This window comes from Polistes dominula, unplaced genomic scaffold, assembly GCF_049000335.1.
Source record: "Polistes dominula isolate Pdom_NZ unplaced genomic scaffold, Pdom_raw_medaka contig_49, whole genome shotgun sequence".
NCBI classification, from domain to species: domain Eukaryota; kingdom Metazoa; phylum Arthropoda; class Insecta; order Hymenoptera; family Vespidae; genus Polistes; species Polistes dominula.
Genome location: NW_028300914.1, coordinates 1,636,647 through 1,651,300, shown reverse-complemented (window position 1 = coordinate 1,651,300; position 14,654 = coordinate 1,636,647). Strand labels below are relative to the sequence as shown.

The window sequence follows — 14,654 nt, the reverse complement described above, 5'->3', positions numbered from 1 at the left end:
AAAGAGAGAAGAGTTTATATAAGTAAAATGATCATGTGTGTGTAAGTTCTTATAGTATTTGTACTATTATTTTGTTACGTATGAGATGGAAAAAGAAAACAATTGAATATCCGTTTAAATTATTGCTGTACCTAATATTCTTGTCTTTTTTCTTTTTTTTTTTTAATCTTTTTTTTTTATGCATCAATTTTTTTTATTTCCATTTTTTTTTGTTCGTCTTTTTTCTTCACAAAGAATCGTCTTAAAAAAAAAAAAAAAACAACAACTTGTAATCTAATATATTATGACATCTATATATATATATATAATAGCACTAAACAACAAAAATATGTATTACGTTTTTACATTGTGCTCTTCTCACTCATCCCAATTTTACATACTATAGAAATGAACACTCAATTTTAATTCAATTTTTATTGAATATTAACGAAAAAAAAATTCATTATATTTTGTTATTATTTGATTTTTATTACAATATTTTTTACAGTATTCTTTACGAGAGTCTCGTTTGAATTACGTATTCGTAAGTACATCATAGTGTCACGTGACCAGTGCGTAACCAATCAGAAATGATCCGATACAAATTACAACGTGTGATTTTTCATTTCAATTTATATTTTATACATTTGATCACGTAAATATCTGATTTTATTATATTTATTTTTCTTAATCTAATCACGTAATTGTGTTTTACATATTGTAACGCTATCTCCTGTATAATATTATACATTCATATTAAACATGTATTTTAATTCGTATAAAAGAATCGTTTTGAATATTAATTAATTGATACGCGTAGTAAGTCAAAGAAAATATTATACGAGATTAATGATTATGTATGTAATTGTTTTTACAATGTTCAAAATGAAAACACAAATTTTCTAATCTTACTGTATACGTTAACAACGAGTATTATATCCTGTAACTTACTGTTATTTTTTTAATATTCAATTGGATTCGGTAATGTTAACAAATTAACAGAGCAAAGGTGTATAATAATTTTGTTCTTTCTAATTTTTATTAATTATTGTATTATATCAAGTAGTATCATCACGTGATGAGATTTGGATCTATGACTGTATTTTAAATTGTTATCTTTTACATTTATTTCGAATGAAATTAAAATATTTAAAGATATGACGAACAAGTTTGTAATTTAATTGTTTCGAATTATATAATTATCAATTTATTGTTATAGTCCTTAAATTCAGTGTAGATCCAGTGTCGGTAATGTAGAAATCTAACATCAAAAAATGTCTCTAGTGTGAATTGAATGGATTACGCCCTTTTTAAAGATAAAAAACGCCTATTTTAATTCATTTCACAACTCGTTATATTTTCTTTGAATAATTCTATCAATTATTAATTTATTCTTTAAAAAAAAAAAAAAAGAAATCAATTATAAAATAATAATAATAATTGAAAAATCATCAATGATGATAATTGAAGAGAATAATTAAATAAATATAAATTATGAATAATTTATTGTATAAAACAATTTAGTCAAGGAGGGGGAAACAGAAGAAGAAAAAAAAAGAAAAAAGATCATCGTCCGTTGAAGAAGAAGAAGAAGAGAGAAAGAGAGAGATAGAGAAAGAAAGAAAAATAAATATGGAGGACGTCCTACTCAAGGTTACACAGGGTAAAATCGCATCGAGGCGTGGTTAAGAATAATATCGAGAAAATGTCACTAGGTTCGTGAAGTCACCATACGTGTTTGGCTATCATGTTGCTCGTTCGCAGGAGCAGGTGCTTTTCTCCACAGGTGTTCAGTCGATCGTAGACGCGCGTAGTGTGGTTGTGTGTTAAGCGGTCTTCTTCCTCTAAAAAAGGAATAACTTCGTGCTTCGTTCATTTGTTCTTTTTACCATAGTTTTATTCATTCGTTGGATTCATTCATTCATACATTATAATATTCTAATATATTAAATATAATAATTTAAGTTAGTGTGTGAGTTTAGTTCACAAACGTGGTTGGTTCTGTGTGAATCTGGAGCTTGTTTTATTTTTTATTTTTTATTTTATTTTATTTTTTTTTTTTTACCATAATCGGAAATATATGTATATGTAGAGTGAGTGTGTGAGAGAGAGAGAGAGAGAGAAAGGTAGAGTTATTTCTGAAACATAGAAAGAGAGGGTATATATATATATAGGAAAAGAGGTAGGAACAGGTAAAAGGCCGCGTATACACAGTAGCGTCGAAATCGAAAAATAACGCGATAATGAGACGATCGAGGTGCTGCGACGACGTGGCCGATTTGGTTTATCGAGAAAGTAGCAATAGTCGATGGTGAATTTTAACTCCTCCTTCGTAGTGAGGAGGACGATTTTATTTAAGAATAAAACGGAAGAGGAGAGTTCAAAGTATTGGAGGTGGGCACCATGTATCGTAGCTGGATATTATGCTAATCGCGTTACGGTCAGAATGCGGGAGGAAGAACTCGAGTTATCGCTTAAGGTAAAATGAATTAAAATTCAAATGAACAAGATAACAATAATAATAACAACAACAATAATAACAACAACAATAACAATTACAATTAAATGTCCAATTTTATCTCATCATTTTTATTTGATTTTTTTTTTTTTAATTATTTTTATTGTTGTTAGTTGTAAACTACAGATGAAGTAGTAAATGTATATATATACATATTGTTGGTTTTACAAGTATATATATATATATATATGTATATATATGATTTTATTTTATTACATTGTAAATTTATTTCTCAACGTGTATGTGTGTAAATATATATATATGTGTGTATGTATATGTATGCATGTTGTCTATATCCGTCTATCTGTCTGTTTCTGTGTAATTACGTTCGTAAGACAGGAAAGAGAAAGAGAAAGAGAGGTGGATGATGGCATCTAAAACCGGCCGGGAAAGCTTATGTTCATAGTAAAGAAAAACTAACGCGTCTCGAAATTGTCTCCTTTCGTTTAATACCGGTTTCATGTTGTTTATCTTTTACAGTTTAAGACATTTTACGTTGTAATCATAAGACCGTGACTATTTTAATTTAATGATTATTTTAGCATATATGATTTATTAATATCTATCTCATTTCAAACAAATTCTATTTCTAAATTTTTTTTTCTGTTTTGTTTTTTTAATTAATTCAATCTTACATATTATATAGTTCATATAATAATAATAATAATAATAATTAATATATTATTAATATTATCGTAAAAATTAAATAGATTATTTTATATATATATATATATATATATATATATATATATATATATTATATATTATATAATTATTTATTATATTCATTTAAAATATTATATTATAATTATTTATCATATTATTATTTATTATATTATATTAATAATTATATATTATATAATATTATATATTATATAATATTTTAATTTTAATTTTAATTTTTATATTTAATTATATAAAAATATATATTTTATAATTTAATTTAATATTTTTAAATTTTACAATTTAATATTATATATATTTGATAATATTAATATATTATTATATATTAAATAAAAATATTTTATATATAATATATTAATAAAATAATATATATATATATATATATATGTGGGTTTGTGTGTGTATCGTAAAATTATTGAAGCAAATTCTTTCGATATAATTGGAAACATTCTTCTATCGTAAAATAAAACTTTGATAAGTCGTTGAACGTGATGATGGTGCTGATGGTGGTGCTGATGGTGAGGTGATCGTAGAACCGTGACTTGAAAGAAAAGAAAAAAAAATATATATATATGTATATATATATATATATATACTCGTTGAATTCGTTTTTCTAAGAATTTCATTCTTTTGCATTTTTTTTTCTTTTTTTTTGTTTTTTTTTTTTCCAACTATATCTTTAAGGTTCGCGCGCAAATATTTGCGGTCTCTAATCGAAAGGGACGACAACGACAACGACAACGACATCGACATCAACATCGACAACGACGTAGACGACGTAGACGACGTAGACGAAGACGAAGACGACAAGGGAGTACTGTGGAGTTTCAAGGGCAAGGTTTCGAACGTGCTAGGGATAGTTAATGAGCGAAACTCGTAAGCCTGAGTTTTTCTTATCGGCACGGTCTGGTAAAACTTAGACTCTCACATCAGGTAAAACTCTAACGTGTGTCCCAACAAATCCCATTCGAATAGAGAAAATTAAGAATGTTTCATGAATATTGTTGGTTTTTTCTTTTTTTTTTTTTTTTACATTTCGAATATTTAAAGTGAATAATAAGAAAAATCTATTTTATAATATAATAAAAAAAAAAAAAACAAAACGAATCCACCTTCTCGTTTAACTAACTCTCGAAGAGATCGATTTCTCGAAATCATTTGAAATCATTTGAGAAATCGATACCCCACATTACATCTAGTTTTCCACTTTGTCAAACTTGATATTACTTTATAAGTAAATTGAGTACTAATTCATTTCTTCTTGAAGATCAGATAAAACGACTTAACACAAATTATCCTTTAATCTTGATCCTTTTCAAGTAGAATTTTATGGTATACTTAACGTCACATATTCTCAATTTTAACACCAAGAAAATACAACTTTCTATTCCACTATGTACTCAATGACTAATCTTTTTCTTAGTGGTATTATAAATCAATATATGAGGTGTCATTTAAGAATAAATTTCAAGTTTAACTCGTAGATATACGAAGATAAAAACATAAAATAGAAATATAAATTTATGAATATAAATTTCAAGTAACTCATAGATACAAAGTAGATAAAAGTACAAGAAAATGAACATTTAAAAAGAATATGTCTATTAAGAGATATATGTGCCCATAATTATGAAATTGGTCTAATGTAAGTCATATATCTCTTGTTTCGAGACATTTAACCTTTGTTTACCACACTTGATCCAAAAGACCCAGACCTTTTTTGCAACTTGACGTCATTTTTCTCAATTGTTCAACTTTGATTATTTTTTAAACATATTGAAATTTAATTTAAAGCTATAAAACTTATATAGTCTTTTAAAGTAAGTATTAAAGAAGTTTCAAAAAAATGTTGATGTAAATCTATGCAATAGTTTTTTTTTTATAACAATTTTTCTCGTCCGGATCCAAAGGACCCGAGTGTGGTAAGCGTGTTACTCCAGGAAGGGTAGTAAAAAGTTGTTCAACTTTGGTTATTTTTTAAACATATTGAAATTTAATTTAAAATTATAAAACTTATATAGTCTTTTTAAGTAAGTATTAAAGAAGTTTCAAAAAAATGTTGATGTAAATCTATGCAATAGTTTTTTTTTTATAACGATTTTTTTCGTCCGGGTCCAAAGGACCCGAGTGTGGTAGTAGTATATGTATATATGTAGTATATGTTTGAGTGTGTGAGATAGTGTCCCATAAGATAAATAAAACCCGTTAGATTGAGATCTTTTGACTGAATTTAACGATGTTACACTTCGATCCGCGAAACGATAGTGTTTTGTGTTTTTATTACTTTCATTTTATTACTTTAGTATTTTTGTTTGTTTGTTTATTATTATTTTGGTACTATTTGTTCTTATATATATATATATTATCATTTTATTATTTTAATACTTTTTTCTTTATTTTTATTTTCAAAAGCATAGCTCGTTGGTGTTAAAAACCAATTAAATTAGTATGTGTGTGATTTTCTTATAATATATATTTTATTGTTTCAATTAATAATTTATTATAAATTAAATAATTAATAATTAATATAAATTATTATAAATTAAATAATTAAATAATTAATATAAATTAAATAATTAATAATTTATTGTTTTATTTATAATTTATATTTGATTCTTTGATTTTTCTTTCATTTTTATTTTTATTTTCAAAAACATAGCTCGTTAGTGTTAAAACCCAATTAAATCAGTATGTGTGTGTGTGATTTTCTTATAATCTATATTTTATTGTTTCAATTAATAATTTATTGTTTTATTTATAATTTATATTTGATTCTTTGATTTTTCTTTCATTTTTATTTTTATTTTCAAAAACATAGCCAATTAGATTAGTGTGTGAATATGCGTGTAATTAAGAACTCTCGTTTGAATGATAAGATTGTAACCATTGTGGCCTTTAGGTTACCTTTAATTAGATTCTTTCGTTTCTCGAAGTAAAATCGATCGAGATTTCATGAGGGTTGAACGCCCTCGTTTTCTGGTGGTTAAAACGACTGTTAGGATGATTCATTGTAACACCCCTTCCCTCATCCCTCTCCCTCATCCCTCTCCCTCATCCCTCTCCCTCATCCCTCTCCCTCATCCCTCTCCCTCATCCCTCTCCCTCATCCCTCTCCCTCATCCCTCTCCCTCATCCCTCTCCCTCATCCCTTTCCCTCATAATGTATAAGTGTACTTACTTTGAATAGATATGTATCTATGTGTGTCTATCTACTATGTGTGAATGAAGTGTATGTACACTTGTATGTATGTATATGTGTAGGTTGGTGTGTATGTGTTGTATAGGTGTAAAATGTCGATAGAATTTGGTCGAATGACCAAGTAAATTTATTTTCTATTTGTTGCTTGTTAAATTATCCTTTCGTTATTATTTATGTTATTTTTTTTTTTTAAATAATTAAAAGAGATACGTGTTTTTATATTTACAGGTGGTGATAGTCGGTAATGGTGCTGTGGGAAAATCATCAATGATACAAAGGTTTTGTAAGGGTACTTATACTAGGGATTATAAGAAGACAATTGGTGTTGATTTTCTCGAACGTGAAATAGAGTAAGATATTATTTTTAATATAAGGGAAATTATTATTTCAATAATAATTAATATTATAATATTATTATTTTTATATAATATTTTTATTTCTATATTTAGGATAGATGGCGAAGACGTGAGATTAATGTTATGGGACACAGCAGGTCAAGAAGAGTTCGATGCCATAACGGCAGCTTATTATCGTGGAGCTCATGCTTGTGTCCTTGCATATTCTGCTACAGATAGAAATTCTTTTGACGCTATTCCCTCATGGAAATTAAAGGTACATATCAACATCCACATATCCACATCCACACATCCACATCTACACATCCACAACCATACATCCACATCCACACATCCCCATCCACACATCCACATCCACACATCCCCATCCACACATCCACATCCACACATCCACATCCACACATCCACATCCACATCCACACATTCACATCCACATCCATACATTCACATACTCACATCCACATCCGCATCACACATCTACATCCACATACGCATATCCACATACACATACGCATATCCACATATAGATACGTATATCTACATCCACATACGCATATCCACATCTACATACACACATACATTCAGGTACAAAATGAGTATGGTATAAAACGTCAGATAATTCGGTGTAAAACGAAGGCTTCGTTACTGAAACGATAACGGTTATGTGTATCCTCTAGCACAATCCGTCCACGAGAAAGGAGATAGAAAGGATGGAGAACACGCGTATATCTGTCTCGTCGCGATTCGCATTAAACGTTCAAGCAAACGTGAGCTTCATTCTCGAGAATGCGCGATTATCTACATCCTTTTTCTCTTCAAGATATATACACATATAACACACTCATATAATTTCGTCTTCTTTATACATATAGTATATATATATATATATATATATACACATATAATGTATTAAGAATCTTTATCCTTCCTTTCAACGCATAATTATTTCATACAATCTTATATATGTCAATATATTATTTACATATGCATAAGGATATCTTTTTTTTTGTAATTTAATTTAGAAAAGAAAAGATGAAGGAATATCTATCTATTTTTTTTTTTAATTTAGATTTGTTTTTTTTTTGGTAAATTCCAATCTGTGTCTATATATTTATATATTGTTTGTTATAAAATATTTAAATTATATTTATTATATTATATAATATAAATCTTCTTTGTATATATATATATAAATTACGTGTCACGTTGTTTGTCCGCAATGGACTCTTAAACTACTGAACCGATTTGAATAAAATTTTATACACTGTGTGCAGTTATATCCAACTTGAAAGATAGGATAGTTTATATCTCAATTTATAATCGAATTATTTGTTTATTAACAAAGAGTCATGATTATCTCTGTTAGTTTGATAAGATTCTAACAGATGGCTGTATAAGGTAAATTTGTTGACTTAAAGACTTGTGTATCGGACTGTGATTGACTGATTGTGTATCGGATTGATTAAATATTAATAATTAATATATTATATAATTTATACGTATATAATATTTAATTATCAATATTTAATATATTCTTCTTATTTTATTTTATTTTATTTAACTTCATTTAACTTAATATTTCATCTGATTTCATATAAGTTTATTTTATTTTTATCATACACCGTTATAACGACAAGTGACGACACTTAAAAAGTTGAATCATTTATTAGGTTCTTAATCAAAAAAAAAAAAAAATAAAAATAAAAAAGAATTCCCCCCCAAAAAAAAGAGAGTGAGAGAGAAATAATTTTTGTTGATGACACATCAACCTGTAAAGATGTATAAAGTTAACGTGTTATTGCAAAATTTCCATTACGTGTACTTTTCATATCAATTTAATATCATTTCTTTTTTTATCACTCTGCTCATATATATATATATATATATATAAATATTTAATTTATTCATTTATTTTCTTGTTTGTTTATTTTTTGGTTTTAGGTAGAAAATGAATGCGGCGAAATACCAACGGTACTCGTACAAAACAAAATGGATCTGGTCGATCAATGCGTCATTGGTCCGTAAGTGAAAATCAATTAATTATTAATGTTTTTTTTTTTTATTATAATATTCTTTTCATTTATATTATTTTATTTTATTTTATAATATTCTTTAATTTATAATCTTCGTTTCTTTTTTTTTTTTATATATTTGCTTAACATAAATTGAAAAATTTACTCTCATTATACACAGACACACACACACATTTCTTTTTTTTATTAAATATTATATTTACTTATATAATATTTATCTTTATCTTTATCATCATCATCATTATCTTGTTTTTTCTTTTTCTCTGCATAATTTTTGAATTAATGATTTTTTCGAACGAATATATTATTCAATTAATTAATATGTAAAATTTGTCCTCGATATTTTTTGATCGTTTGCCTTGTTTTTATATATTTTTTTTTCTTTTCTCTGTTCTTGTGTTCTTATTTTTTTCTTCTTACACTCGAGTAATATACGAGGTCATATTTCTGAAATAAAAAAAAAAAAAAAAAAAAAACAAAAACGTATGACCAACTGTTTCAGGGACGAAGCTGAAAGACTTGGTCGTGCACTTGGATGTAAACTATTGCGAACATCCGTGAAAGAAGATGTCGGTGTTATGAGCGTGTTCCGACATTTGGCATCGCGTTGTTTGCACGAAATGCGTCGTAACGATAACGATTATCAAGAAGATTTAAGGTTGTATTCAACAGGACCTAGATCACCTTCTGTAATAAGTGAGTACCATATTTAAAGTATTAGGTGGTTCAAAAAGTCGTTTCGTTTTTTCCTAACACAATAATGATGTTAGTTGATGCAAACTGACAAATAGTAACACATGAGATCGATGAGAACTTAAATTTATCACAATCAACTATTTATGACCACTTGAAAGGTTTAAGTTTTAACCTCGAAGCAAAAATTGTCTTCATTTTTACAAAAGAAAAACGAAACGATTTTTCGAATTACCTAAGATAATTCCAAAATTATCAAATTACGATAATATTTCGTTCAATTAATTTTATTATTATTTATTGTTATTATATATTTTATTATTATTTCGTTAAATTAATTATATAAAATTGTGTGTGTGTGTGTTATTTTTTAGAATTAAATACAATCGTTCGTGTTGAAATATTTTTTGTACTATTAAATCATAATTTACGAAATTCTTAATTTGTTCTAATAGATACAATTATTTATTTATTTATTTATTTTTAATATAATAATTCATTGTTTTGTTTATATTACATTACAATGAATTTATATATTACGAATATAATATTATTATTTTATTTTTATTATGTTGTTATAGGTGCCTTTAGTCCAAACGGATCAACGTGTTGTCGTAACAGCGGAAACGGGACCATAGTTTTAAGGTCAGGTGGTGGTAAAACGAGAAATCACAAAAAAAAGAATTTCGTCAAGAGCGCCTGCAGATTATTATAATCAAAGAATATATTAAATATCTAATTTTTAATATGCATTTACAAGTGGCAATGTGCAACACACATAGATGTTTATATATGTTAACTTATGGAATTTTTTTTTTTATGACTAACTTCCTGCGTGTACACTTTTTATTATTCTATAATATTTAAAAACAAAAAAACAAAAAAACAAAAAAATGAAAACAATTCCGTCCACAGGGGTTTAAATTTTGAAAAATTATTATGTGCGTATGTTTACATGCATTTTCAATATTATATTTTAAAAGTATAACTACTGTATAAGATTTTGAGGTTAGAGATTTCGTTTAAATGTGCCCACGAATGAATGTTGTGTGTATAATGTTTGCAAAGAAAATAAATATAGTAAAATATATTTACAGAAGAAAGAGAGAGAGAGAGAGAGAGAGAGAGAGAGTTAGAAAAATAAACAAAAAAAAAATATATATATATACAGTGAAAATTGAATAATATGCAAGAAAATGTTAGTGTGTTTTACTAACGTACAATAATTGTAAATAATATTCAATTTACATTTAAAAATAACTCATAGATATTGGGATCTCTAGCACTTGAATACGCCATCTGGTGGCTAAATACAAAATTATAGTAGATAGGTCGAATTGCTACGCCCTACGTCACGTGAGATCTCTTGCACTTGAATACGCTATCTGGTGGCTAAATACAAAATTAGATTAGATAGGTCGAATTGCTACGTCACGTGGGATCTCTAGCACTTGAATACGCTATCTGGTGGCTAAATACAAAATTAGAGTAGATAGGTCGAATTGCTCCCGAATTGAGATCCCAATAGTAATTTAATCATTTAATTAATATAAATTGTAACAACGTTTCATTTATAATTAATTCTTTATTATTATTATTATTATTATTATTATTATTGTTTTTAATGTATTAGTAAATGTACGTTTGAAATATGTAGAAATGATATCCAATTCAGGTATAATAATGTAATTAATTATAAATGATTAATAGTGCGAATATTTATTACAGTTTTATTAATCTAACGTTAGGATGTATTTATATATAAATTTTTAATATTTTTTGTTTGTTTTTTAATTTAAAAAAAAAAAGAAAAATCCTTCGAATTTAAAGAGAATTATTTTTAATTTTTATACTTTTTTTTTTATACATATAATATTATATATATATATATATATATATATTTAAGAAGTTTTGTATATATAATTTTTACCAATTTTTTATTTTTTAATTTTTAGCGCAAACTTAACAATATAAATATATATATATTATATATATATTTTTTTTAAATATTATTATCGAGCGAACGCTTAGAATAGACCAAAATGAAATATATAAATATTGCAAACAATTAATTTATACAATTAGTTCGTATAAGGGAAATTTATTTGTTCAGAAGAAAATCGAAATGTTAAACTTTACGATAAGTAATTTTTGTTAATGTATGGGAGTAGGAAGAAAATAATAAATTGAATCGGCTATTTTTTTTTTTTTTAGCTGAATCATATTCTTTCGTTTTTTTCTTTTCTGATTTCCTTCATAAAAAGAAATTTAATTTGTTTAATAATTGATTTATTCAAGATACAAATGTTTCAATTCGAACATTCAGAGATTAATCGAAAGTAAATAAAAAGAAAATTCTAATTGGAAAACGATTCTATCATATTATAAGAGAACAATTTCTCTAATTAATATTTAAATGTACACATTCTAAGATGAATAATTTGAATTTGTACAAAAACACGAATACATAAACGCAAATGTGTGGATTTACCATAAACATGATTTTAATAAGCAACTAGTAGCAGAAAATTTATTCTAAATTTCATCGCAGTAGATCATTTTAATATTCCTTTTTCTTTTTTCTTTTTTTCTTTTTTTTTTCGATCAAAAAGATAAATCATCGTTTCGATTTAATTATTTATTCACGATGAAATTTTTACATAATTAAAATGTTAACAAATAAATGTGAAGAAAAATGTTTGTGAAAAGATTTCAATTCTGATTTCATTTGATTTATATTATCACACTTTAATAAAAACAAAAAGATGAAGTTGAAAAAGAAGAATAGAGAAGATGAAGAAGAAGATAAAGAAGAAAGTGAAGAAGGTGAAGAACAAGAAGATGAAGAGGATGAAAAAGAACAATTAGAAAAGATGAAGAAGATAAAGAAGAAGGTGAAGAAAGTGAAGAACAAGAAGATGAAGAGATTAAAATAGAAAACTATAAAAAATTGAAGAAGAAGTTGCAGAAGAAGAAAGTGAAGAAGGTGAAGAAGGTGAAGATGAATATGAAGAAGAAGATGCACAAGAAGAAGCAGAAGAAGATGCAGAAGAAGAAGAAGAAGAAAGCAGAAGGTGAAAAATAAGAAGAAAAAGAAGGTGAAGAACAAGAAGATGAAAAAAAAAGAATAGAAAGGATGAAAAAGAATTGGGGGGGGGTGGGGGGGAGGTAAGAGTAAGTACTATAGCGTACGAATATGGTTATGTGAATATAGAATGGTGAAGGACAAGAAGATGAAGATGAAGAAGAAGAAGAATAGAAAAGATGAAGGATGAGTAGGTGTTGGGAGAAAGGAGGGAGGGAGGGAGGAAGGGAGGGAGGGAATGAGTATGGTATTCGAATATGGTTCGTGTATGGTTCATGTATGGTTCGTATATATGGGGTATCGTTCTTTCAAAGTAAGTAAAAGAATAGTAGGTAGAGACTCATGCACGCCGTTGTACTTGTCCTCCTCTTCGTTCCCCACCTCCTTCCTCCTCCTCCTCCTCCTCCTCCTCCTCCTCCTTCTACTACTACTCTTGCAATTCCTCCTCTCAGACAGAGCTTGTTCCTTTTCCGTGGTATCTCGTCCTCCCAGTATCTATCAGACAGTCACGCGGTCACGAAGCAACCGTGAACTCACTTTGCTCGTAAAAGACGCTCAGAGTCACGGTACATAACGCGAGTTTCCGTTTTGTCCTAACGTTTTTACACTAACCACATTCACATTCATATTAATATTTATATATTTAGTTATTATTATTATTATTATTATTATTATTTTTGTAGTTAACTTCAATTATCTTCGGTTCTTCATAAATCTTCGCAAATCATCGTACAATGCAGGTGAGTAATATTGTTATTGTTATTGTTATTGTTATTATTGTTGTTGTTGTTTATTTATAATTTTAAATTTGTTTAATATTTAATAATGTTAAATTGTTCATTGTATATTTGATTTCGTTTTACGTTATATTTAATTTTTAATTTTTTTTTCTGGGTTAAAATATATTTTGGTAGAGTTTCATTAGTTTTGTGTACATAAGTGTGTTAACATCATTTATTTATTTATTTATTTATTTATTTATATATCGGTTATGTTATATTATTTATTTTATTAGAATAGTTTTGTATTTGTACGTTTATATAGGCCACTTTGTTGTTTTCAGAATGATTACAGTTATCTACATATCGTTATGTTCAATTTTACATTACGTGTGTTAAGTCGTTTATTTTTCATTCTATTGAAAATAAATGTATATTATTATTATTATTATTATTATTATTATTGTTATATTTGTTTTTATTTTATTTTTTTTTTATTGTAGCTTCTATTATATATACAAAATCAAGAAAAAAAATCATATTTTTATAATTATTTATACAAATAATATAAATTTGATCAAGATAATGATGAAAATTGAACAGAGTAATAAAGTGTCAAAATTAATTATGATGTGAATACAGGTTCATCAATAAATATACACGTATGATAATGAGATATATATATATATATATATTTATGTTAATTACAAACAGTGTTACAATGAAATACGTTGTATATATAATTAATTGATCGATAAATTGAAATTTACGAGTACGAAGTTTAAGGATGTGTTATATTGATGTCTTTAATCGTTTTGATGAATTTTCAAAGAAATTTATTTCAAACTATTGCTAATAATAATAATAATAATAATAATAATAATAATAATAATAGATATAACTTTAAAGTAGAAAAGCATGCAAGAGATAATTTACAATCGCGTAAAGTGAAGTAACGAGGATAATGTGCATCGTGGTGCATCGAGAACGATGATTATATGATGAGTAGTAATAGTAGTAGTAGTAGTAGTAGTAGTATTAGTAGTAGGATCATGCTTAGACTTGTATTTATTATTATATTTTTTTTTTTTACGAGCTTCCGGATGATGATGATTTTCTCTAATACTAACTAAGTGATTTTCAAACTAATTCTTAATTCTCATTTTTTTTTTCTCACTCGGCCGTTTTATGCTGCTCGTGTAACACATTACGAATAATATTATTTATTTATTTTCTAATTTTATACAATCATAATTTTATATATATATATATATATATATATCTCAATGCGTAATTCTCATTTTTCAATCAATCATCTTATAAATATACATTTTTATGTTTTATTATTGAAGACAATGTTTGAAACATTTTTTATTATCTTACGAATT

The 14,654-nt window shown here is 26.3% G+C and overlaps 2 protein-coding genes across 4 annotated transcripts in view; both read left to right on the top strand.

Annotated features, from left to right (window-relative positions):
• Window positions 1–272: 272 nt before the first annotated feature.
• Window positions 273–10,589, top strand: Rab23 (RAS oncogene family member Rab23). The gene is made up of 6 exons (XM_089169740.1): window positions 273–2,458; window positions 6,609–6,730; window positions 6,830–6,992; window positions 8,678–8,757; window positions 9,272–9,465; window positions 10,044–10,589. The coding sequence occupies exons 1-6, from the start codon at window positions 2,288–2,290 to the stop codon at window positions 10,175–10,177; spliced, it is 864 nt and encodes a 287-aa protein (XP_089025866.1). The 5' UTR covers window positions 273–2,287; the 3' UTR covers window positions 10,178–10,589.
• A 2,177-nt stretch (window positions 10,590–12,766) lies between these two features.
• LOC107066859 (myosin-IIIb) overlaps window positions 12,767–14,654 on the top strand; it is a 29,308-nt gene continuing 27,420 nt past the window's right edge. The window contains exons 1-2 of one of the 3 annotated variants that reach the window (XM_015321870.2): window positions 12,767–13,113; window positions 13,231–13,287. In XM_015321870.2, coding sequence (XP_015177356.2) covers window positions 12,786–13,113; window positions 13,231–13,287 — 385 coding nt within the window. In that variant the 5' untranslated portion in view covers window positions 12,767–12,785. Of the gene's footprint in view, window positions 13,288–14,654 lie in introns of all 3 variants that reach the window. The other 2 variants (XM_089169728.1, XM_089169727.1) reach the window with 2 other exon arrangements.